The 26586-nt window shown below is 41.8% G+C and overlaps 2 protein-coding genes across 2 annotated transcripts; both read right to left on the minus strand.

The window, feature by feature from the left end:
* Positions 1 to 31: 31 nt before the first annotated feature.
* LOC141809081 (testis-expressed protein 2-like) lies at positions 32 to 23154 on the minus strand. Its single transcript, XM_074695901.1, has 12 exons — positions 22721 to 23154; positions 15283 to 16589; positions 12197 to 12397; positions 10844 to 11123; positions 10531 to 10718; positions 8336 to 8536; positions 7638 to 7737; positions 5135 to 5267; positions 4902 to 5039; positions 1034 to 1243; positions 823 to 943; positions 32 to 663 (listed from the first exon to the last, which is right to left on the minus strand). Exons 2-12 carry the CDS (start codon positions 16459 to 16461, stop codon positions 517 to 519), a joined length of 2898 nt encoding a protein of 965 aa, XP_074552002.1. The 5' UTR covers positions 16462 to 16589; positions 22721 to 23154; the 3' UTR covers positions 32 to 516.
* A 1144-nt stretch (positions 23155 to 24298) lies between these two features.
* Positions 24299 to 26586, minus strand: LOC141809086 (uncharacterized). Its single transcript, XM_074695907.1, has 2 exons — positions 26291 to 26586; positions 24299 to 25971 (listed from the first exon to the last, which is right to left on the minus strand). Exons 1-2 carry the CDS (start codon positions 26460 to 26462, stop codon positions 25154 to 25156), a joined length of 990 nt encoding a protein of 329 aa, XP_074552008.1. The 5' UTR covers positions 26463 to 26586; the 3' UTR covers positions 24299 to 25153.

Here is a 26586-nt window from a genome sequence, read left to right on the forward strand (position 1 = left end):
TAGAATCAACATTTAGCACAGAACGGTTTTCAAACAGGTTTTAATTCACGGATGAATCCATGAGCAAGACTTTTAAGAAACAACATGCACCAAGGAAGTTTGTTGGAACAAAACTATAAGTTGAACATATTCATGTTCTGGGGTTTCTGTAATTTGTTTGAGCTCTGGATTACTAGGAGAATCCAAACAGTCATAGACTTCATCATGGTTTGACGTGCAGTAAAGAAATAAAGTCTTCAGGCTTGCATTGTCATCAGATTTAAAAAAGAAAAGTTCCTCTTTAGAAAAACAGTTCTGACTGGTTTTAAGTCAATCATCCTCACAGTAGGGGGCGCTGTAGCACCATTCTCTCCATCCTGAGCTCCCTGCAGTGTTGCCCTCTGGAGATATCCATCCTGCACTGGTTACAGGAGACGCACAGAGCGGGACCCCAGCTGCAGCGTCCTCTGAATCCAACAGAGATTCATGCCAATAACTGCACAACACCTGTTTGCATCACAGAAACACCATCTGTGGCTACTCTGACAGGTACTCCTGGGACTCCATGGACGACTGGTGGGACGAGGAGTGGATGGAGGATTGGTGTGATATAGACGGGTTGTCAAGGCCTGATGTCATCAGGGGCAGATATAGATCGTCCATGTTTGGCATGACGAGCACTTTCTGTTTTGGAAAAAAGGAGTGACAGAGTGTTTGCAAAAGCAGAACCAGGGATGTTGCCATGTGAGTTTTCACATAAATGAATTTGTTAAGGCAATAAGTTCTTCTAACAGCAGATTGAGAAATGGTGCAACATTTTAATTTGAGTTCATTTACTCTTACCTGGAACTCACACTGCAGTTTCTTCTCAATCCACTCTGTGACATGAGTGAAGGTAACCTCCCTCTCTCCAAGCGTGGGACGCACATGGAGGTCTAACCTGGGAGGCACCCGGAAACTGTACCTGAAGAGACAAAATGAGAGAAGAAGACAGAGTGAGAAAGACAGAGCAGTAAACTTATGATTGGAAATGACTAAAAGACAAACTCTGTACCATATCCTGTCTGTAGGAGGAGGCGGGATGTTGACAGCTAGAGTGCCAGAGAGCTCCAGGACCTCCACACTGAGCATCAGAGGCATGTTGGACACCTCAGCTATCTTCTTCCTGATGTACTCGTTCTCTGTGGCCTTCTGGAAATACTTGGATTTTGCTATTTTGTCCACAAATCTCAAGATTTTCCTGCTCGTGCTGCCACCTGTGTGCCTGGAAGAGGAGAAGGACACAAATGCAACAAAGGATTGTGAAGCACGTTTAAAAACCTGCCACTTTGTTAGGTACGCCTTTCTAGAGCTAAACTAGGTTGGCTCCCTGTTTGTCTTCAGAACTGCCTTAATCCTTTATGACATAGAGTCATTAAAGTACTGGAAACATTCCTCATAGAGTTTGGTCCATACTGACATGATAGCATCACGCAGCCACTGCATAAACCATGATGAGTCTAGATCTGGGGACTGACTCAATGTCATGTTAAAGACACCAGTTTGAGTTGATTTGATCATTGTGACATGGGACGTTATCCTGCTGGAAGTAGCCATCAGAAGATGGGTACATTGTGCTCATAAAGGGATGGACATGGTCAGCAACAATACTCAGGTAGGCTGTGGACTTTAAGAACCAAGAAAATATAGCCTTCACCGTTACACCACATGGACAGTGTGAGCCATTGATCCGCATCAGGATGGATCCATGCTTTCATGTTGTTTGCTCCAAATCCTGAGCCGACCATCTGAATGTGGAGCAGAAATCCAGACTCATCAGACCAGGAGACATTTTTCAGATGTATATTGTTTAGTTTTGGTGAGCCCATGTGAATTTCAGCCTCAAATTCCTGTTCTCAGCTGATAGGAAAGTAACTCAGTGTGGTCTTCTGCTGCTAATAAGACCACACTGAGTTACCGTTGCCCTTTAATCATAGACTGTAAAAAAAATGGACGTCATCTTGCTCGGCTCGAAGTGAGGTCTCCACAAAAAACTGCTCCCCCTAGTGGCTGGCTGCAGTATAGGTTAAAAAATCCAGCTTTCCAGCCATTCCAGATGGGCTGTGGTCAAACTTTAAAAAGTTAATACCCCCCGTAGAAATGTTTCTCACGTTCGATTGTTGTGGTGATTTGAAGATATATTTGGCTGTCTTGTATTTAAGTCCTCTTTTTTCTGAAAAGTTTCATTTTCATTAGTTATATGAGGTTAAAAACAAGGTTTTTACACAACATTTAACGATGATTGACAGATGCCGTTCTCGTGTATTTTTTTTCGGGGATTGTAAAATATGTTGGGAGGTAGAGTCAAGAAGTGATGAGACCCTCGAAAGAAAAAAATAATCATTATTTTTGTCACCCAGCTCGTCTCTACTGCACAGACTCTGGCTGCATACTGCTACAATAATGGCGCCAGTGACGGGGGTATTTTGGCTTCAAAACCATACAATGATAAATGGCAGAGCCGTTCTGTCCACTTTATATACAGTCTATGCTTTTAATATCTCTAACCAGTCTGTTAATTCTCCTCTGAAATCTGGCATTAACAAGGCATTTCAGCCTAGAGCACTGCTGCTCTCTGGATACTTTCTCCTTTTTGGGACTGTTCTTTGTAAACCCCAGCAGATTATGAAATACTCAGCCAAACGAGGATGGGCTAAAAAGTTCATGGCCTGGTTAGGAAGGAGTTATGCCATCGTGATGAAACTTGGCATGCATTAAATTCATCATTTCTGACACTTATGGTATGGTTTATTTTTTAACAGTTGGTGTTTTCTTGGGTTGTTGCTGTGTCAGGACATCTGGACCTTGGGTCATCTTCAAGGCTCCCCCTACCCCTCCTAAATTCAGCTGCCCACTTATTCAAAGTTTTTAAAACTGGAGCATCTTCCGTTAATGTAGCAACCATGTCGGCGTGGATGTCCTTGGGGCTTAACCCCTTTTTCTGCAGATATTTGATAACACCACAGTGCCACAGTGTCTCTGGTCCTACTTTTCAAAGTCCTCAAACACTACATTAGCAACCATGCTTTAAGTGTCAGAAAATGTTGAATTTAATCAATGCCAAGTTTCATCGCTATGGCTGAACTCCTTCCTAGTCAGGCTACCAACTTTTCAGCCCTCCCTTGTATACCAGCAACCATAACACGTACAATGGGTAAAACAAATATTGAACTCATCAACTTTTTCCTTATGTCATTTATTTCCAAAGCTGCAATTCAAACGAAATTTCTACCAGACATTGGTATTAACTCAAATAATCCACACATGAAAAGAAATCACAACGTTCAGGTCCATAAATAATGATTATGTGGAATTAGGTGCGATAACACAGGGAAAAAGTATTGAACACACCATGGAAAGGCTGTATACTTTGACAAGGAAATGCACCATACCACCTGAAATCTGTCTGTAATTATTACTTGAACTTCCAATTAGTGCAAAGCAACATCAGCTGGGCTAGAGCAAATTGATGGTCCTTTAAAAAAGGTCGTATTTTCACCAAGCAGTTAAATACGACACACCTCATGATGGGTAAAGGCAAAGAGCCCTCTGAAGACATTCACAACCTGATTGTTGCTCAGTATTAGAATGGGACTGCTTACAGACTTATATCAGAGCACCTGAATATTCCAGTCAGCACCGTTGGGGCCATTATTCACAAGTAGAAGAAGCACCACCTTACCATCAACAGGCCACGCACAGGAGCTCCTTGCAAGATTTCTGACCAGGGAGTCAGAAATATAGTTAAAAGAGTACTCAACAAGCACCACCCTGAAAGTGCTCAAGAAAGACTTGGAGGCAGCAGGTACAATTGTTACAGAGAAAACAATAGGCAATGCACTCCACCGCCATGGTCCCTGTGGACGCTCAGCCAGCAAGACTCCAGTCCTCAAGAAAAGGCATGTTGAAGCTGGTTTAAAGTTTGCTAAATAGCATCTTGACAAGCCTGTAGAATACTGGGAGAATGTTGTCTGGTCAGATGAGACCAAAATTGAACTTTTGGGCTGTCATACTACATACCATGTTTGAAGGAGAAATGGCACTGCACATCATCCAAAAAACACTTTAACAACAGTGAAGTTTGGAGGTGGAAGCATCATGGCATGGGGTTGTTTCTCATCTCATGCTATGGCAAACTTCATATAATTGACGAAGCAATGAATGGAGCCATGTATGAGGAAATTCTTGATATGAATCTGCTGCCATCCACCAGGATGATGAAGATGAGACGTGGCTGGACCTTCCAGCAGGACAATGATCCAAAGCACACGGCAAAGTTGCCTCTCAAATGGTTTCAAAAAAAGAAAATTAATCTGTTAGAACGGCCTAGTGAATCACCTGACTTAAATCTAATTGAACATTTGTGGAAAGAACTAAAGAAAAGGGTTCACCAGAGGGCACCAAATTCCAGATTTAAAGACAACCTATGCAGAGGAATGGGCCAAAATCACAAACAAAGGCTTCTCCACTAAGTATTAGATGAGTCTCAGTAAGCGTGTTCAATACTTTTTTCCTGTGTTATTGTACTAAATTCCACGTAATCATTATTTATTGACCTGTACATTGTGATTTCTTGGTCAAAATTTTGTTTGAATTGCACCAAAAAAGTTGATGTGTTCAATACTTGTTTTCCCCACTGTATATAGTCACCTTTATCACCTTTCCTCTCTGTTCTGATGCTCAGTTTGGACTCCAGCGTTTAATCTTCACCATATCTACACCCTTAGATTCACTGAGTTGCTGACATGTGATTGGCTAATTAGAAATTTGGGTTAACGAGCAGTTAGACAGGTGATCCTAATTGAGTGGCCAGTGAGTCCACAGCCTCTGACTAGTATACTATAGTACTATATAGTACTATATACTATAGTTTGTGAATTTACCCTTCAGCTGTTACTACTGTGCTCTTATCTCCCAGAGATCCCTGCGTCTCAGACAGAAGGACCTCCTCTTCATCAGATGAGCCTGCACTGGATGACTCCTCATCACTATCAGCGAGTATACACAGCCTGGGCTTGGAGCTGAAAAATATAAGAACATTTCTTTTAGTGTAAACTGTATGGAAGACTTTCTGTCCGTTGCTTGATCAGGGAAATCAAGCTGAGAAAGTCCTGACCCCATTTGCTGTGTCTCTGGCACACTGTGAGCCTTGTCCTCTCCATCTTTACCCAGCTTACACAGGTTCATCTTAGTCTCCAGGGTCATTTGAAGGCAGCCTGTGTACACCACCTCCAGCTCCAGCCACAAGCCTGAGGACAGAGGAGAGACACAATTGCTGTGGATTTCTCATTTGACTTTGATCTGACGCCAAGTTTGCTTAGGAGACGTAAACATCTCTTCCAAGTCAAGTTCGGCCTTGCACTAATGTTGTGCCAGAAAACACCCCAGACAAATAGTGGAGAGCTCGGGCATGTCATCGTCAGTTGAGCTGAGTCAGGTCAAGAGGGAGGAGACAATAAAAGGCTTTTAGGGCGGGCATGACAAACTCTTTAATGAAACAAATGGGATCATGAGCTGAGCCAACAGTACGGATGTGTTTGAGAAAGGAGATCTGGGTACAGACTGTTGGGTACATCTTGTTTGCTGTATCCTCCATATACACAGCTAAGCCTGTAACTGTGGCGCTGGAGTAGATGTAAGCTCAGGTCAACAATCAATCCAGTTCACATGGAGACAGTAGTAGTAAGAAACTCCTGTGAGGAGTTTTCACCCAGTGGAAATCTTCAAGTGCCTTTGTCAGGCATTCTGAAAATGCCAAGGAGTATCACTTTGAGCTAAATTAAACCCACTCATCATCAGAGCAACCAGTTTTGATTTAAAGAGCTTCATTTTTTAATATCTAACTGCTGCACTGAGAGGGTTTTTTTTTTTTTAAAGGTGCAGTGAGCAGCATTTCACCAGAGGGAGGAAATGGGATATAATGATTATATATGTTTGTGAAGTATCTTAAAATAAGTGAACAATAATCCTCATAAAACCTTAGCTTTCTTTTAAATATATTAGAAAAAAACTTTTTATATTTACATTGCTGCAGGTCTCGCCTATGGAAGCTGACATAATAAATGACCATGTTTGTCTACTGCAGATTTTGAACAGAAAGAGTGAAATGGGGTTTCAGTACGAGCCTGGCTGCCAGTGGGGAAATCTACCTGGAAGTCAGGCAGAGAAGAAGAGAGGGGGCCGTTTTTATTTTCACAGTAGAAGAAGAAGACAGTGGTTGTTTTTGTTGCTGTTCTTGAAGAAGAAGAAGAAGAAGAAGAAGAAGAAGAAGAAGAAGAAGAAGAAGAAGAAGAAGAAGAAGAAGAAGAAGACTGTGTCACAGGGGGGAAAATCCATCATATTTTTTGTAAAAAAAAATTATCCTGAAGCAAAGACAGTAAAAAAAAAAATGGATGTCATCTTGCTCAGCTCAAAGTGAGATGGCCACTAAACCTGCTCTCCCTGGTGACTGGCTGTACGCCAAAAAACCTGTCTCCCCAGCAATTCCAGATGAGCAGTGGTCAAATTAAAAAAAAAAATAGCCCTTGTAGAAATTTTTCTTTCAACCAATTACTGTGGACCAGCGGTGATTGCTCTAAGACTGCAAGGGAAGCTCAGCTTCCTCTAGAATTTCCCCCCAAAAAGTGGTGACATGTACTGCTGTGTGTACATTTCATTGATAAAATATGAGCTAGAATTCCTTCATCTTTTGTTTAGAATCAGCTCCTATCACAGGTAACTGGCTCCACCTTCTTTTCATTCATCCCCGCAGCGTCTCAGCGCTTTAACACAGTCGGACGCTGAGCGTCTCCTGACTTCAGCGGGAAAGCATAGAGTGGATTGTTCCACTGTGGGAACTGGACGGTCATTGGATAAATGCTGAGCTTTGTCCCGCCTATTGGACACTCAGCATCTCTGGGGTCTATGAGGCAGTGGGCTGGCCTGGACGCTAGGCTTCTGCATGATGATTGGATGATCTGTCTGAGGCCGAATCCCTTTTTGATTGACAGTGAAATGAGCCAGTCAGTGGTCTCGGAGCATCTTCTCAGTTGTTCTGGACTGATCCAGAGGCTTTATCGATCTCTAGCGAGTTTACCTCTCTTTACAACGACGAGCGCTGAGAGAATACCGGTAAAATCCCTGGAAAAAACACCTGGTTGGTACGACAGGGTCACAGATCATTTTCTTGAAAATGAACAGAGGGTAGAATTTACGTTTAAATAAATAAACAAATTTATGATGTAGTCTGCAAAAAAATGACTGACCAGCAGCCGCCACTGCTGCTTTGAAGAAAAACTACATACATATTTTTGCGACCCCGGCTCCACTCAGATTTTCTCTGAGTCCTTCATAGCCTCCACTGCACAGACCCTGCTGGGTATTTTGACTTCAAAACCATGCAATGGTAAAAGGTGGAGCCACATGGTTCACTCTATGTACAGTCCATGGTCTGTAGGACAATGATGAAGTTGTCTGTTTTCTGCTCCACAGGTGGATGATCCCCACGTACCGTTTCCTCACACTGCACCTTTAACTTTTGCATTTAGATTTCATAAGTCTAAGACATTCATACAGACTTGTATAATTAGCAGCTTGGATCATTCAACTGACAGCATGTCAGATTAAACACACACATGTACCTCTACGGTCCAGGGTGGGTGTGGAGGTGCTGAGAACCTGAGGTAGACAGGTGCCCATATCTAGATCAGCCAGAGTCAGCTCATTCATAAAGTACGGCAACTACAGGGAGACAAACAGCACAAAAAGTGAGTTAATAAATTGAATGCAGGTAAGAAGACGAGATCTGAGAGTGTGTGCCAAAGTGTGTGTGAGACTGTGTGTGTGAAGGACGAAGAAGCGATGCAGGAAAGTTAAAATGATGGTGTGTGTCAAGGAGGAGGAAATGAGTAATGAGATGCTTTGGTGCCATCAGTGCTTTTCTCCTCTTCCACCTCCAGCCTAAAGAGCTGAGGGACTGCGTTATCAGCAAACTGTCAGATACACACAGTGTGCCTCGTGCACACACACACACACACATACACACACAGAGGAAACAGAGCTGAAGTGCTGATATACCAAATGTCCCCTCCTTTGCCCTTGTCTGCAAACCACTGCTGATGTGTTTGTCCTGACGTGCAGTGAGGATTTGACCTGTCCTCTCTTGTGGAGCAGAATCATTACTCAGACAGACAGTGATGCTGCTGCTCATGACGGTGGGAGTGTGAAGATGTAAAGCATAACTAGGGGCATCAATCAAAGTGATATTTCCTGAACAGATGACTTCATTTTTGTTCCCTACTTTAAAAAATAACCCACCCTCCTCTCCTCCCTCTCTTACCTTGATTTTGCTGAGCTTCTTTTGGATCTTGTGTGCCACCTGGTCAGTCCAGTACTTCTCTCTGAGAAAGTCCCAGAAGATGCGTCCCACCAGGGAGTTCACCCAGGTGGATTGGCCTTCTGCAGAGAGTGCAGCTGTCCCTGAGCCTGGACTGGGCTCAGCTCCAGGCTGACCTCCAGAACCAGGCTCTTCACTGTGAACCTGAGGGAAATAAGAAATAAATTAGGAAGAAGTAGAAGAAGAAGTTACTACAACTCTTACTTACACCAAGACTCAAAGTGAGTCTTCATTTTCTTTCTCTAGTATGGGGTGCTATATGCTTTTTGCCATCAGCATCTCTTGGAGAGAACTAACTTGTCTTTTAGAGCATGGGGCGCTGATTGTAAAGATGCACACACTATAAATAACAACATTTAGCTCTAAAACATAAATTTTTATGCAGATTTAGAGAAATTTTGGTCAGTTTTATTTTTCAAATTTTATATCTAAATGTTGAATGTTTTATCTAAATGTTAAATGTTAAATCTTAATGTTGAATGTTATATATAAATGTCCTGAATCTAAATATTTAGCTACGTTCCTAAACATTCAGTTTTCATGCTAGCCAAGATTTTTAAATCTTGAGCAAAGATTTCTAAATATGAAGTAAAGATTTCTAAAACTTGAGGTACAATTTCTAAATATTCAGCTAATATGCTAATTTACCCTCCTGTCTGCTGGAAGCACCAGAATAAAAGTTCAAGGAAGCGACCCAGCTGAGTAGGATTTTGAGAAAGTCAAGCTCTACTTCTAAACTGTCAGCCACAGAATCTTCAACAGTGCCTTCACAGCACTTGGTATTTTTCTTTTCCAATGGCTGATATAGCAGACTGTGTTTGATTCAGAAATCTTTGCTAAAGACTTAAAAATCTTTACTAAATATTTAGAATGAAAACTAAATTTTTAAAAGCGTAGCTAAATATTTAGAATTAGGGCATTTGTTTATAACATTTATATACACTGCCTGGCAAAAAATAAGTCGCCACCAAAAAAAATGGCCCCCCTTAAGCTTTGATTCATCCCGGGCTTGCTGTGGCATTGTTTCAATAAGCTTCTGCAATGTCACAAGAATTATTTCCATCCAGTGTTGCATTAACTTTTCACCAAGATCTTCATTGATGATGGTAGAGTCTGACAGCAATCAGTGAGGCTAACCGAAAAAAAAGCTCTAGTTTGCAAGGGAGCATTAAGATTAGACTCTGGAGCAATAGAAGAAGGTCATGAGGTCTGATGAGTCCAGTTTGACCCTGTTCCAGAGTGATGGCACATCAGGGTAAGAAGAGAGGCAGATGAAGTGATCACCCATCATGCCTGGTGCCTACTGTCCAAGCCTATGGGGGCAGGTCTGGATTCAGCAACAGTCTGTGCTCAAAGAATGAGGTTGGAGTGGATCATTACTTAGTATGGCCCATTTGTTGGTCATGGACACCAAACTTTATGTGGCTTCAGTGATATTTTTACTACTTTTGCTCCTGATCTCTCCTGAGATCCTACATGTAACCATGGCTGCATTGTTTACATATGAACTCAGCTGTTAGCAGCCTGTAGCATGTCAATGCTAACTGGTGTAAGGCCTGATGTCTTCCCACGGGGTGGACGACGTGCTGGTTCTCAGGTGTGAGCTAAGAAGTGGCGACATGGACATGTGCTTCCATCCATTGTTATTGGGAATGAAAGATCTATCTCCAATAAGATGGACGAGCTAGCAATGCTAACCCAGCAACAGAGGGAATACCAAAGGGCAGAGTAGCATCATGCTATTCACAGACATGGCTCACGGAGCTGACATCAGACACCAGCGCCGTGTTGGGGGAGCTTTGCCTGCTGTGGGCGGACGGGATACAGGAGACGGAGATGGAGCATGACTGAAGAAGCTCAGTTTTTCTAAATCAAGATTTCTAAATCAAACACAGTAGGATATACTGCTGATGTAGTACAGTCAGTTTCTAATAATAACATCCTTCCAGGCAGGTGAAACTGTATATTTCTGTATATTGACATTCTGTCTAATGAGCGTGGATGTGTTCTGCTGAGTCAGCATCCGGAGCAAGTCTGCCTGATATTGACCAGCTGTTATCATTAGGGGACACTGCTCACAGAAGTTAGGGAAGCAGTAAAACCTGATATTAGCTCTAAAAGTGTTGGGTAGTAATGACCTTTTTCTGCGCTGTGGGGCTTCCCTTGTCACTGTTGCAGGGGCTTGGGATGGGGCTGCAGCTCTGTGTTACAATCAGCTGAGTCATGTAGTTGCTGTAGTCCAAAAGAGTTCTTGTTTTCATGGTTCCTGCCAGGTCGTGCAGCTCCTCTGGGAACTCTTTAGCAGTGTCACTGCTGCACAGCGTTTCTGAATGTGAGGGAAACAACGGGAAAAGAACATTTTGTGCAGAAAAGTGAGATTATCAACACATCCAGCAGGGGTTAAGTGCACGTTTGAGTGTGTGCAAGTGAAAGGCCAGAACATCTCCTCACCTGTGTTCTCCTCCCCACTCACACTGCTCTTAGCTGCTGCCCGGGAGACATACAGGAGGTGCTGGAACCACTCCTCCTTCTCTCTGCCCGTGCGGCCGAACAGGTACAGAGTGACAGGGAGCTGGTGGTCGAGGACGGTGTGTGCCTCCTTCTTGTCGTCTTCTTCCTGCCCTTCAAAGACGCTCTCCTCTCCCACTCCGCCTTCTGCAAGAGTGATGCAGATGGGGTATTTCTTGTTCCAGACGCGCTTGCGAGCCAAACCAGGTGGCAGTAGAGACACCTACAACAGAGAACAATGATACAGCTGAAGTGTCTATTTTATGAAAAATGTATGTACATTGAATTAAATGAAATGAGAGAAGCCAGATATATACTCAGTATTAGATGTTAAGGCTGTTTATTGTTCAATTGTAAGATGTGCATCAAACTTCCAGCTGCCATCAGGTTAACTTTCCATTATGACAAACGGCTTTAATCTGACATCAGATGTGACGGGACAGTTAATACAGATACAAATGTATATGCTGGTTCAGACGGTTACATTAAATAGTGATTGCTGTGATTGTTTATTGCATTAAAATGTGCCTGACACTCTGGAAACCTGCCTCTGAGGCTTTGTTGACATGTGCGCACATGTGCGCCTGACACCGAATTACAGCTGCGGAGGGTGCGCTCCGCTTTGCGCCGAGAATAGACCTGGTTGGAGCTGGCGAGCTTTCAGTGCACTTTCTGCGCTATTTTGGCACAAGATTGTCACTGCGCCAACATGAATCTGCTGACACCTCCCCCTGGTGTGCAGTCACACCCATTTCTACGCAGACGGTCAACCAAATTGTCAAATTGGCAGTGCATGGCGGTGCACCACACCAAATTAGCACTGTGCAGGGTGTGCCAGGCTTGCGCCCCCTGCGCTGCACCACGAAATTAGAGCCCTTCCTGTTTGAGGAACTGCATCAGAAGTGTGACGCCAAAAGGATTAGCCATTGCACTTTTGAAAATAAAGAACATATGTTTAACTTTGGATCTTCTGCAAAGATTGCATGCTATGGTCTAATCTACAGGAGGACTAAGCCTCTAGCGTTAGCTTGTGTTTCCCTGTTACTCTTTGGGAAGCTAATGCATCAATATACACCAGGGACAGCAGCCGGGTCAAGTTTATTCAGCACATCATCACTTCAGCAGCAACCCCTCTGGTCTTTCACCTCCGTGTTAGATGACATTGTGGGTGCAGAGAGATGAGAGTTCAGGTGAGGGGTCACTTTGCCTCTCTCTTTAACTCTCCTCTAAGGGATGTGACCCTTCCCCTCACCAGGACCCAGAAATGAGAATATTTTGGTCTGCAGACGCACTGACCTTACAGCTAGCCAGCTGGAACGTGCGTGTACGTAGAAACACAGCCTCATGGGACGACTCATCAAAGGACGCCCACCGGGGGATGTTGGCGTGTGGGTATGCAAGGCGTAGCTGGCTTCCCTCCAGGGTGACGAACACAGAGTGAAGCATGGAGGGGTGAAAAGTCTCAGCATCATAGCTGTGTGTTTCATTCATCCAGCCCTGGAAACAAAAAGGACAATGAGTCTAAAGTCCTGCAGAAGCATGAGGAGCATTCACAAATAAATCACCTTCTCCAGCAGAACTGACCCACACTGAAAACTGCATAAAAAACTGCATTTAGAGCTTTTAACTGAGTGTGTGTATGTAGCACCTATCAAAGAGGAAATTCACAGCCAGTACTGCAACAACTCAGCTCTGCAGGAGGGGAAACACGAGACATGGCAGGATACATCTGTCTCATTGGACACTGTGGGGGAGCCTGCTGTTTGTTACTCCTCTAACCTCATAAAGTTCATCTGCTCTGAACCTGCTGACTCCGCATTTATGAAACCAAAATGCCAGCTCCATTCTCTCAGCACGGCTGTCTAGAGTTGCTCAAGGAAAGCTATTATCAGACCTTTTTGGCCTTTTATGGTCACAAAACTAAAACCATTCCAAAACACACAAATGCAAACTCTGAAGTACTTTTCAATACTTCACATGATAACTACTGTTTTTAGCTTATTTCCTTACTACCAAACCAGAATCAGAAAAATACAGACAGTGCTTTAGTTTTCCTTAGATAAAGAGCTTACATTAAGTGCAAAGATTGTTTTTTAATACAAATATCAAGTTCACCATAGTCACAATCCAGCGTCCAATTCCATGCTGTCTATGTACTCCTAAACGCTCATAGGAAAATAATCAGTGCTGAGGGAAACCAAACAACTGTAAAATGACAGTATGACCTAACACTTGACATGTTTTACAATTGTCTTATATGTGCGAAAACACTGAACTGTTTTTCAACAAACAAATTCAGCAGGTTACCATAATTGTAATTGAATTCAACGGTCTCTCAGGCTCTTGGGTTTATATCATTTCTAGATGTTTTCAAGGAACCAAGACAACATATATTCCAAACAGCAACCTCCAGTTTAAATTCTGCAGAAATAGATAATGAGCTACAGCTTCTCTAGCGTCCCCTTGAGGCAAGCTGCAAAAGCCTCAAAAGGTCCCATGTTAAAATGAATGTTTAACCCTTTACCTACCGTAATGGTGCCAGTGCTTTATTTACCTTAGGTTCAGTGTTACTACTGTAACTCTAACTTTTTAGTGATTTTTCATTCGTCACAATAATAACAAGCTTCTGACCATAGACTGTATAAAATATGTAAGTAGTCTCCACAACGTCACCTGTCACTACAACAGTTACTACAACAGTGAAGTGAGGCCAATCTGCAGACGCAGCCATATTGGATATGGTGCGGGCTTTGAGCTTCCTTTCTAACAGCCACAGGGTATCCGTCAGTTACATAAGCTGAGCTGTGTCTCTGATTGGACAATCAAACAATCCTAATATCTCACAAACTGCCAAGTTAGAAAAAACTACACCCCCAGTACAGTCTGTGCCGATACCAAAGTTAACATTTCAGACACAAGCTGTATGTGACTCCAGGTCTTTCTGCAGCCAGCCTCAACCATTTCTGGATGAACAACTTTCAACACTTTTGCATAGGCTCCATGTTCCTAAACCAGATGTTTCCCCTTGTTTGCAATGCAAAGAAAACCAATGGAAATATCACGAAAGTGTTAAACTACTTCCTAATACAGTAACTCCTCAAGTTTTTGCCCAATCCAAAAATACCCAGCAGAGAAGCTGTGCTTTCTGTAAATTACAGTGTTCTGTCTCACTAAACTTCTAAAAAATTCAATTTTGTTTTTCTTTTTCAATTTCATTTATTCGAAACTACTAATACTTTCACATCATGTGCAAGAATCATTTACTAGATGCTAAAAATTCAAGTTTATATACTACTGGGAAAAAGGGCCAGAATAACAAAATATGTCCAGGTCAGGGGTGGCCAACCTGTGGCTCTTTTCCTTTCCGTGCAGCTCTTCGATCCATTCTTAAATTAAAATGAAATAAATAAAATATTGTTGTGAGTAGTGGTTGGCCAACCAATCTAAAATACTGATATATTGTTGCCAATGTTGGGTTGAGCATTCATCAATACTTGGGTGATGAGATTGATACTTAAGTTTCAGTTTCTCTTCTCTCTCTGTGGTCCCCTCAGTTGCTCATATGCTTAAAGCTATCTATCAATATAGATAGATAGATAGATAGATAGATAAAAAGATTGAGCTTTTTTTTTCAGTAAAAACATAAATTTGTCTTTGACAAGGCTCCACAAATGAATTTAAACACAAAAACACAGTAAATCTCGCTTTGAAAATCGTAAATGTATTGATTTTCATTTTATGTCATTTCGTTTTTCGTTTTACGTCATTTCGAGAGGAAGTGCATTTGTAAGACCATGTGTGTGATGTGGCTCTTTGTAGTATCACGGTAATTTTTGTGGCTCTTGATCTCTGACTGGTTGGCCACTCCTGGTCCAGATCATTTCAGCCTCAGCAAGTGTAAACATTTTTTTTAGTCTTGTTCAAATTAAAGTTTTGGTCTCTGTCATTCATTCCTCTGCTTGTAAAAGCAAGAACGGATTTTTTTAAAGAAATGTTTTTATCATTTTAAGGCTGAGAGTTTTATAAACATTGCTGATGTGATAGAAAGTCACACGTTAGCTCTTTTCTTTGCCTCTTCAACAATTTCTAGACTGGCCCAAAGTGATGGGAGTCAGCATTTTGAAAATGTTAAGAGTCATCTTTGGACTTTATAACCTTCAGAAACAATTTTAAGCATGTCACTTTGGACATGTTTTATACAGTCTATGATTCAAACACATCATGGGTACCACCAAAATACAGGTCTAAGTCCTGATCACCATCGGTTGCAGGTTGGTCAACCTCTCCCAAAGTTTGAGCATACAGTTTCACTGGTAGAATTCAAAAGTTGATACGTATTCACATTTTTTACTGGAAAAAATTATGTTTAATTCGTTCATTACCTCCAGGAACTCTTGACCTGCCAGGCCCTCATCCAGTGGATCGATGTCCAGGGGTCTAGATTTGTTCAGATGAGAGCCCTTATTGCCTCTGGCAGATGAGCGCCGAGGGGCAAACATATAAACCACCACCAGGCCCAATATGAAGCCACAGGCGACCCCCACAGAGAGTCCAGTCATATATGAAGACAAGGGTAACACAAAGAAACCATAAGCCAAAAGACCCACTGGGAAGAGCCAGTGAAAAGGCAGCGATGGGCTTGGGAATGAAATCCTGGACTGTGTGTGAGCTCTATGCTGAGTCCCTTTGGATCCATTCTGAAGCTCCACAACCTGAATCATGTCCCCATAAGCGTGAATTTCCAAATGGCTGTCTCTGTTGTGTGTGTGCTGTTCTGGGGGTGTGGAGGATTTTAGTAGCGAGCCATGTTGGAGTCTTCTCAGAGGTGAGTCACACACACTCCTTTGATCGCTATCAATTCGTCTACGGCACTTCAGCTCCAAATCTTCACTCCCGCAGCTGCCTGTTGAAGCTGTGGAGTCTCCAGCTCTCCCTTGCTTGGGGCTGCTGGAGCTTTCATCTCCCATGATCTTACTCAGCATGCTCAGAGGATCCTGCATGGCCTCGGAGAACTTCCTCCGTGTGTCCTCGAGCTCAGCGATCAGCGAGCTTCCCCGAGGTTCCGCAGGAGGCACGCCGCCAGGGGAGGGAGGTGATTCCCAGTCGTCCTCAATCTGTCTGCCCAGTTCAAGCCTGGCCTCAGGGATCCTCGGGTGAGTAAGCTGCTTCCTGGGATGCAAATGCAGCTTGGAGTCCGACTTGGAGAGGTTGACCTCTGGCTCGACCCTGCGGGAGATCTCCGTGCTTAGAGACTTGACCAGGCTGAGGAGAGGTTTTCCTCGCAGAGAGCCGGTCTCTCTGGGCTCCAGATCCGTGGAGGAAGATTTGACGAGGTTTCCAGAGATGAGAAGTTCTGCAGAGAGGTCAGCCAGAGAGCCAGGGGATGAGGGGGAGTGGGACAGGAGCGGCGGGTGGGAGCGGTGGCCTTGGCTCAGATCCAGCTCCATCCCTAAGGTGAGGTCGGGCTGGCTCTCCCTGCCTGGTGGCTTATCTTTGGAGAAGGCCACGATGGGACCCTCATCGTGGTGGTCCAGGCTGAAAATGAGCTTGCTCTCCTCCATGCTGGCGAGGGGAAGCGGTGGGAATCAACCCTGTGGAGAAGCCGTCCTTGGAGACGTGGAGCGTGACTGCAGCATTTCTCGATTCCTGACCTCCTCTTCAGTTAGCTCTAGCTCCATCATGTTTGATGCTGGAGAGAAGATGAGACAGGAAAATAAATCAAAACATTTTACAAACAGAAGAGTATTGTGGTGATTAAATTTAGTTGTTAAGTGAAACAACTTCTCAAACCCTCACTGCCAATCACAGCATATCACTTGACTTTTAGTCTCTGCTGCTTCTTAGCTGCTCTGACCTCCTTCCTATTCTCGTCCTATCTGCTCCCTCCTCTCCCTTTTCTAATTGTCTCTCCCCTTTCACCTCCCCACCTGCCTGGCTCTCTAATCCCCTCCTGCACTTTCTGCTTTGTCCTTTTCACTTATTCCTCAGCAGGGATAAAGAGGGACGTCTGTTTCACTCTGCTTGTGCAGTTCACATGAAGTGCTTTGTTTCTGGAATTATTGTAACGAGTCGTCTTTAATCCCAGAGTCACAGTTAATCCCAAATTAGAGGCAAGGATCCAGTTCATTAGCTATGATCCCGGAGGTTGTTTGTGTCTACTTGACAATTTGGTTTTAAGGATCTTTCTCTTTAATAACTAATCTTAGCTGCGGGATAAAAGATTTTTTAGCGATCTACATCTTTTTAAAAGAGACTCCCAGATATTTCAGTCACCCTGCTACCTCCAACTGAACTCAACGCTTAAAGGGACAGTTCAGTTTTTTTGAAGTGGGGTTGTATGAGCTCTATGTGACCACTAAGGACATTAGATACGGTAGAAAGTTGTCTCCTCTCCCTTAGTAAGACACAGACTGTAATGTCCGTGGATGTTTCCTCTGTATTCCTTTTAGTCGCCATCTGTAGCAGCTCCTCTTCTGTGTACTCCGGTTCATACAGGTATCCTTTCGGTTCCAAAGTGAATGGAACTTCATCGTCGCTGTCATAGTCACTCATTTTGAATTTCCTACGCTGCCTCACAATCCTTAGAGTACAAACAAAAGAATTACGATACTTGGTCAAACTTACACGAGGCTACAACCGGCGCCCGAAGCACAGCTTGTTTACATTCCCTACAGCTGAAAGGAGGAGGGGGGACGGGGCGCACTAGCACTGCGCGGAAGGATACATGACCAGTTAGTTAGGTCCGGATAAATGTTTATATTTCCAGAGACTTAATGCACTTAAAAAATATTTTATGTAGCATACTCTTAAACTGTGGTATTACTTTTTGATTTTAGTTCTTGTAGGCAGAGAAAATAGCCTTTGAATCTGGTACGGTCTCTCCCTTTTAGCGCCTATTTCCTTGTCACCAATGATTACAGTCTGTGTCTTACTGAGGGAGAGGAGACAACTTTCTACTGTATCTAATGTCCTTAGTGGTCACATAGAGCTCATACAACCCCACTTCAAAAAAAAAGAACTGTCCCTTTAATATTTTTACCTCAATTACCTGGTAAACTCTCTTGATGTGTCTGTATTTTGTTATACATTGCTTTTTCTGCTTGTGTGAAGTTTCACCAAGTGTTTTCCAGCATATACACACACACGTCAAAGACATATTTCAACCTGTTGCATGCAAATAGCGGACAGTAAAGACATCTTTGAATTATTCAGACCTCCATGATCATAATCTCACTTCAGCTTTTGAAATCATGAATAGAAAAAAAAATGTCCATGACCCGTCTTTCATATTACGTTGATATGCCAGGGTAACAGACAAGTATCTCACTGCCTGAATCACAGAGTCACCAGCTCAATGCGACCCAGACTGATAGTAGATTAACTGTGATCCTCTGTATTTAAGAGGCTTTTAGAGCAGGAAATTAAGACACTTGGCTCATGAATTAAATCTGATGAATGGGCAATCAGTGCGCCCGTCTGTTCCAGACACATTTTCACTTCTGTCAGCATCTACTTGTGACAATTATCTGCTGTGCACACTCATGATGAAGCGTTAAATTTGGTCGTTTTATGAGCTAAACAGTGCATCTGGAGATTTAAAGCATTAGCATAGACAGCAGTATCGCTAAGAGGTCAGTTACACTCAGCCAAAGAGATACCTTTTTCTGTGGTTTGGATGTTGAAACAGCCACTGTTTTTATGACTTCAAGAGATTTCAATCCAAGCTTTGAATGAAAGTAATTGGTTTTATTCCTTTTACCAAATCTGGGTTGGAACAAAGCAGCAACCTCTTGTGTTGAACTATGGAGTCATTCAGTACAAGCTCGCAGAAGTCTAAGACTAAGGCCATAGCTCAATTGTAAAGCCAAAGCAGAGGATCTACTCTGCAGTAAAGGGAATCAGACTTCTGGGCGAGAATGTCTCACTCCGTTTCGACAGGCGGCGCTGTGTCCTTTTTCTTACAAGCGAAACTGTGTGCGTAACAAACTAGGTCAGGTTCACCTGAAGAAGAAGCAACATTCTAATGACCATGGCTGAGGTGGATGCAATTGTAGGTATTTATGTTTTTATCATAGACTGTATAAAACATGGACGTAGTCTCCCCGATGTCACTCGTCTGTCTGTGAAACGGAAAATGAAGCAGATCGGCTTTCACGGCCATGTTGGTAGTGGCAAGGGCTTACAGCTATAGGGCGCCTGTCAGTCATGTGACCCTAAGCTGTGCCTCTGATTGGGCGAGCTCGCGATCTTAATATCTTCTGAACTGCGGAGTTAGGGGTTGTTTACAAGACGATGGTTTTAGGGTGAAACACGTGTACACGGAAACAGCGTTTCAGCCGATCTGATTTCTGCCTCCTGAGTGTGATTTTTCTGAAACGCTGCTGACACTGTTGCTGTGTTAACAGTAAGCCGGCGTTTTCAGTAGAAACGCTGACGTCCCACTCCACTTTGAGCAAGCGCATACAACAGTCCAACAGTACCGTTGTTATGATCGTCACGAACTGAGCTTGTGCAGCTCAATCTGCTGAATCTGCTGACTGTCTTTAACAAAATGTACATCTTTTGCTCCACTTTTGCACTTAGTATTCACCAATACACCAGATGATCGGCTCAACTCTACTTTGGTGGAGATCTCCTAAAAGCTGCCTCTGGACAAGACAGTTATAGCACCATCTACAGGCCTGGCATACTTACTACAGCGTTTTCTGTCTGTCTGTCTGTGTTTCCATGTAAACACAGATTTTTTTTCACTGCGTTTTAGATAAAACATTGTCGTGTAAACAAGGCCTTAGAAAAACATTCATCCCCCTATACAGTGTGTGCCGATGGTATTATTAGCCTCAGACAGGAGACCTTTCTATAACCAGGCTGTAAATAGGTTAATTTCTAGTTTGAAAACAACTTTTTTTGGCTTGGTGTGTACGTGACTTCCTGCACTTCTGGAGAAAGAAAATATTTTGGCTTCACTTATTACAGTAGAAGGAGGTGAAGTTGCGCCATCCATGTTTATATACAGTCATTGTGTGTGATGTGTATAAAAAGTCTGCAAAACTACAAGATCTCAGTCATAAACTAAAGCTGCTTTGAGGAGCGCCTTATTTGTGTGGATGCAAACAGCCCCAGTAGACAGTAGTGCATTTGATTTAATCCTGTTCACCTATGAGTGTTATTTCCTGATCCAGAAAAGGCCAGAATCTGACATTGAAGCAGCAGCAGAAGGAAAAACCATGTCAGTATTAATGTTGTGGAGCTGTGATGGCCTTTGCTTTTATGTTGCAGATGCTTTGCCTCAAATGAGACCAGTTTTCAAGGCTACAGATCTGTTAAATGTTGGTCACGTAGAGATAATTTAACCTTCTCACTCGCTCCTGTATTATCTCCTCTCTGCTCTGCTTGCTGTTTATATGGAAAGGCATTCCTTTTAGCACCAACCTGCTGTTCAGCTGTTTGTCAAATCTAATCAAGCTGAAAGTGCTGCTCCGACGGTGCTTATCCTCCCTCCAGACAGCCCTGCATTACCCTAATCAATTTCTACTTCGGAGTTGATTTGGATCGGTTCTTGCTGACAGGGAGAGTGAAACCTTTGCAGCCCTGTGGAGTACACAGTCAGCAGGTATTTGGCTGCCTCCCAGTCAGGGCTGTGAATGAAATTCTGCAGGAGCATGAAGGAAGAGGGAAAACTATCAGACGACTTCTGCCTGGATCCTAAAAACTTAGGTTTGCTCCTTGAGGACAGAAAAGGAAGCAGACAGCGGTTAATTATCATCGGGGAGGAAATTCTAAATATAGTGAATGCTTAATGAAGGAGAGGCTTGAGAGTCTTTGATGCCTCACAGCTTGTTCTGCAATAATCAACAATGCTTTTTTTTCTGCAGAGCCAACTGACTCCTGGCTGTTCAGCACAGGACGACACAGCTAATGCAGTTAAAAGGAGTTATAACTGAACTGCAGGAATAAATCACAGGCTGAGAGTTAAACGAAACATTACAGCCAGGTTCATCCCTCTTTCCACCACAAACAACACATTTCTCAAACCTAGGGAGTCAAAATATCCAACCTGCGTATCTGCATATGTTGGAAAAGGTACATTCAAGGGTTAATCAATGAGGATTAAAAGATGAAGAAATAACATGACCAGCAGAAAATCCTACTTTGAGCCATGATGTCACCAACAGATTGAAATCCTGCCTCTCTGCCCTCCCATTGGCCTTTCCATCTTTTCCAAACAAGCACAAGAGGATAAAAACGAGAGAGAATATTTGCTTTCTTGGCAAATTTAATTTTCATAAAATCCCTAAGGTACACTGTGGGATTACGTGACTGTCCGCTGAGCCTGGCATCACTCTTTCAAAGAAGCTGGATAATAATTCAGAGAAACCCTTGTGCTCTAGTCTTACCCTCAAACGAACATTTGACCCTGGCACACTTGGCACAGGGCTGTGTGAGTGTTCAGGTCAGGGGTCTGCAACCTGCTGCTCTGGAGCCTCATGCAACTCTTTGACTTCTTTGCAGTGGCTCCTTGTAGCTTTACAAAAATATTATTGAAACAAAGATTTTTTTATTTTGCTTACAGAGGGTATTAATGATTGGAGACATGACACTGAATAGAATCATGCATTAACATTTTGTTAAAAATAAATATGCACCATCCCCTCAAAAGCTCTCACATTTTGGGGGGATTTTGCACATTTTTTTAACATTTTTTCAAGTTTAAAAAAACATTTTTTTTTAAATATATTTAGCAAGTTTCAAAATTTTCAGAAGTTCTGCAAATAATTAAAATTCTATGTTATAAAAGTTTTTGCATTTTTTTTAATTGCATTTTTTCATATTTGCAGAGTTATGTAATTCTGCATTTTTTAAACTTCAAAATTTTGCAAACTTTTTGAAATTTTTACAAATCAAGAAATAAAAAAAATATATTTTGCAAATTTCAAAATCTTGTAAAGTTCTGCAAATTATTAAAATTCTATTTTATGTTTGCAATTTTTTTTATTCTTTTGCAAACTTTTGAAATTCTGCATTTTTTTTTATTTCAAAATTTTGCACATTTTTTACTTTTTTTTTCAAATTTAGAAAACCTGTTTTGTGATATGTTGCAAACTTCCAAATTTGGTGAATTTCTGCAAATAATTCAATTCTATTTTATGAAAACTAAAACAATTTTCTGAAATTTCATTTTTTTTTTTGTTTGGCAAACTTGTGAAATTCTGCATTCTTATTTGAAATTTCAAAATTTGAAATTTTTTCTGCAATTTTTTAATGTTTCAAAATAAAAAAAATGCATTTTTTAAATTTTATTAACTTTGCAAATTTAAGAAATATATGAAATAACATTTTTTCTTTATCTAAACAATACAAATTTATCTGAAATAAAAAACTGAGACATCACATGTACAATTTTACTTACTTTTACTCATTTAGAAAATTACTCACTAGGTTTTTACTTTGTTCAGAATTTTTTTTAAAACTTTTTTTAATGTTTTTTTTTTTCCATGTTTAAAACATGTTGTGGCTCCCAATTGGCTTTCAATCCAGGTGAGATGAGGCAAAATGGCTTTTATAGACGTAAAGGTCGTAGACCCCTGGTCTGGGTGATCAGTGTTTTCAGAGCTCGATGTCATCAAGTCATCAACACTACATCTCTTTTACTACACGAGGATGACCACTCAGGCATGCAAAACACTCCCTCTAAACTTTTCTTTGCTAACAGGAGTGGGTGCAATTTGAAGTGATTGCAAATTCATCACCACATGGCCAGGTTTTTTTTTTTTTTTCAATCCTTCAAAATAAAGGCTCAAAAAGCAGGCGTCTTCTTACCTTGTCCTGGCGTGTTTGAGCAGCAGCTGCTCAAGCTTTGTGCAGAAATGTGTTTCAAGCTCAGGCTGCAGTGCTCGGTCTGGATGCTGCAGAGTGCGGGGAGCTGCACAGGAAGATGCGCACCAGCCGCAGGCAGACAGACTGGCAACAATTACGGTCCAACTCCGCTCGAATTGGACCCGACCTTCGCTGCAAAATCCGCCTAAATCCCTCAAAAGATTTCTTTTCTTTATGCTAAAGACAGTGTAACTCAACCGCGTCTGCAACTCAGCAATGCTTTACCACTGCTGTATAACTTCCGCGTCATGAGGCGTCAAACCCAAAGGAGAATAATGTGATTATTGGTGTCCTGGCCGCAGACTGGACGAATCCCTAATCCAGATTAGACAGGGGAGGCCAACAGTTGACGGAGCGACTCCTCCTCTGTGCTCTCTGCAGCGTCAAAACACACACACTGTGCTCAACTCTGACACCGCAGTCCTGTACGCAGACTTATGTAATTGCACGACCTGAAAAAAATAATGCATGCCGCTGAAAAGCCTCTTATTTATGAGCCAAAATCCTCATTTAAAAACATTGATTATGAGGATTCGGCGGGGATGTGTTTAAGCTGTTTGGGGGGAGAAAGGGTTTTATATTACGTGATTCATTTCACTTTGGGGACGTCTTTTTTTTTTTTGAGAAAATCTCCCAAATGTTGAAAACAAACTTATAACGTGACAGATTTGAAGAGAATAAATAATTCATATAACGTTATTGCATGAACTATGATGTGTGCATGCACTCTTCATCTGTCCTGAACATGTTCTGACAGATGCATGAAAGACTTGAAGCCCAGACACATCCAGTCATACAGATGATAACCTGACCCTGCATGACCAAGCATGTGTCTGCAGGCTGCAGATAAATCCTACTGCATTTTGTGAACAGGTTAGCTTACACAGAGCTTTGGAAATGAAGCTTAAAAATAATTTATTTGTATCCTGCTGTTACAGAGCATCTTGAAAAGAGAAAAAGATGGAAAAGATCCTCAGGGAGAAGCATCATCAAAAGGAAAAAAATACATCTTCAGGGAGATGCACACAAGAAATCAGTGAGAAAAACAAAGACAGAAATAAACACAAAGAGAGACTAAAAAGATACACTAAACATATTCCAGATGTTGGAACTTTCCTAAAGTGGTACTATAAAGAGTTTAAACATACAAGGAGACCAAACACATATATATTGGAAAAGTGAAAAACACATAAATACACAAAGCCATGTTAAAGTTACAAAGATAGGGACAGTTAAGTAGAAATGTGTGGATAGATAGTTTATGGTAGTGCCTTGAAGTTTCAGTTAAAACAACATGCATGTATCTACCACCACCTGCTGGCCAAACTGTGAAAATGTTCAACTGAAATCAATAACTAAATTCAGTTAGATTTTTCTATAAAACAAATCTGGCTTGATCAAGAAAATTTTTATAGTCTTTTCTGTAAAAAAAAAAAAAACCCACATTGACTTGTTTTTAAATGTTTTTCAATTATAAGATTTTTTTGTCTTATCCCGCACAGTATCTCGTTGATGTTATCGAACATAAAACAAAACAATCTAATCTGTGGTGTTCAGATTTGCATGTTTGTTTGATATATATGAAACAATTTCACTGATTAAGAAAGAAATAAAAATTAATGAAAGAAGTGGGCCCACCATTGATCCCTGTGGAACACCTTTAATAAGTTATGAACAGTTAAAAATTCACAATAAAGTAAAATGTTTCATTTTATCTCATTAATGTAAAAATGCAGTGTTTTTGAGTGGGTCTGAATCAGCTACTTATCAATGGTGAATATTTTTCCCACAGGGGACCCCGGTCAGCTCTTTAATGGTGGAGGTGAAAGACGGTAATGCACAAGACAGTCATGCACAATTTTCTAAATGTAGTGTACACTTATACCAGCATTGGTGTTTGACTTTCTTAATATTAGGTCAATTAATAAAATAAAATAAATCAGAATTAAAAAACCTTTGCAGAGGTTGGCAGCCTTGCTTCCATTCACAGGCTGTTTTTTTTAACAAAGGGGAGAGCTGAACAGGATCCTCCTGGGGAAATACACTTACAACTGACAAACACCTCATATGATCCCGTTTCAAACACCAAAATGTTCCTTTAATCAATATGCAGTTCATTTCATTATAACTACATGCACAGATATTTTTGGAGTAATGCTTAAACATCTGTATTCTCTAATCTAACTCCTTTGTGGAAACCAGGAATACACGTCAACTTGAAAAAACACAAGGGGTTTTCATGCATGTAGAGGATCGTAAATGCATACTTTGTCAAAACAACTCCCTCCTACTGTATTTTCATTGTTTTAATCAGATCTTGTAGCAGAAGGATGCTTTCTCGTTTCATCAGGAAATACTGCTGTGAACTTGCATCATCTATGTTCCCAAATGATTGCGTTTTTCGCCCATGTGTATCCTCCTCTTGTGAGCTAGAAGATTTTGCTTCTGGCTGAAAGCTCTTCCACAGAATTCACAGTAATATGGTCTCTCTCCTGAATGGGTCCGTTTGTGCACAGTAAGATGTCCTTTCTGGACAAATGTTTTCCCACAGTCTTGGCATCTGAAGTCTCTAACCCCTGTGTGTATCTTTGAATGTGTTTTTAGACAACCTGCACTGGCAAACTTCTTTCCACAGAAATCACAAACAAAAGTCTTTTTGTAAGCACTTTGTAAGTTATGCAGAAACTCAGTCATGGACTCATTTGTCTTTTTGTGAGTTGTAACATGCTTCATTAGGGGACGGATGTACTGGAAACCTTTTCCACATGTAGGACAAACAAGCAGGCCGTTTATTCTTCTAGCAGAAGAATTTCCACCAGGCTTTTGTCTCTTTATCTTTGTTTTTGCGCCTTTATTCCTCGCCCACTCCTCATCGCTTCCATTGCTGTCAATCTCAGCTTCAGAGACATCCAGGGATTCTGGTTGTATTTCATGAGTAACTTCTGTCTCTGGCTGATCTTGTTCCCTTTTCACAACTTCATCAGAAGGGAAAACAACCACCTGTATCTCACTGTCCTCCCCGGGTTCCTCCTGCTCAACTTTTAACCCAAAATCGATCTGGACAAAGCCTCTTCCTGGAGTAGTCTCAGATGAATCTTGGACCTCAGTCTCATTCAAGCCAGGCTCTTTTTGTGTTGATGGATGTGGTAAAATCTCCTGAAGCTCATTTGGAGGACTTGTGGTCAGCTGAGGCTCTGTTGACATAAAAGGTGAAGAAGGCAAAGTTTGAAAAAAATGGATACCTTTAAATTGAACTGAATCAGTTGAATGATAAAACAATTCAGGCTGAAATATATTGAAAAAAAAAAAGAAAAGAAAGAAATTAGATCTAAACACATAGCCAGGGGTTAGGCCTGATGGAGAAAACTAAACTCAGCAAAGGATCCATGAGCAAAACAAGGAAAGTTAACATATTTTTTTTTACACAAACACTAAATTAGACTAGATCCGCATCACTTGGACGATTTGAAAATACAAACATCTAATATAGTGGTCAAGACTGTGAAGACAAACCTGATAACCGTTGCAAACGGTCCGGCTTTGGATGCTGGCGGTGCTGGTTTTGTTTGGGTCGTTGTGTGCTGGCTTCCTGCAGAGCTAACGTTATTGTTTTCTCCACCTCTCCGAGGATCTCTTCCGCTACTGCGAACAGCCGCTGATGGACAAAGGACCTCAACCGGAGCATGGTTGTTGCCGAAATACATAGAAAACTGACGAAACAACGGGCCTCGAAAGAATAACGAAATCAAACGGAAAATCTGCGAAATGTAACGTAACACGGAAGCAAATATGCGTCACGTGACGACCAT

Source organism: Halichoeres trimaculatus, unplaced genomic scaffold (assembly GCF_033239565.1).
Source record: "Halichoeres trimaculatus isolate MK-OKI-2021-1 unplaced genomic scaffold, fHalTri1.1 fHalTri1_scaffold_20, whole genome shotgun sequence".
Taxonomy (NCBI): domain Eukaryota; kingdom Metazoa; phylum Chordata; class Actinopteri; order Labriformes; family Labridae; genus Halichoeres; species Halichoeres trimaculatus.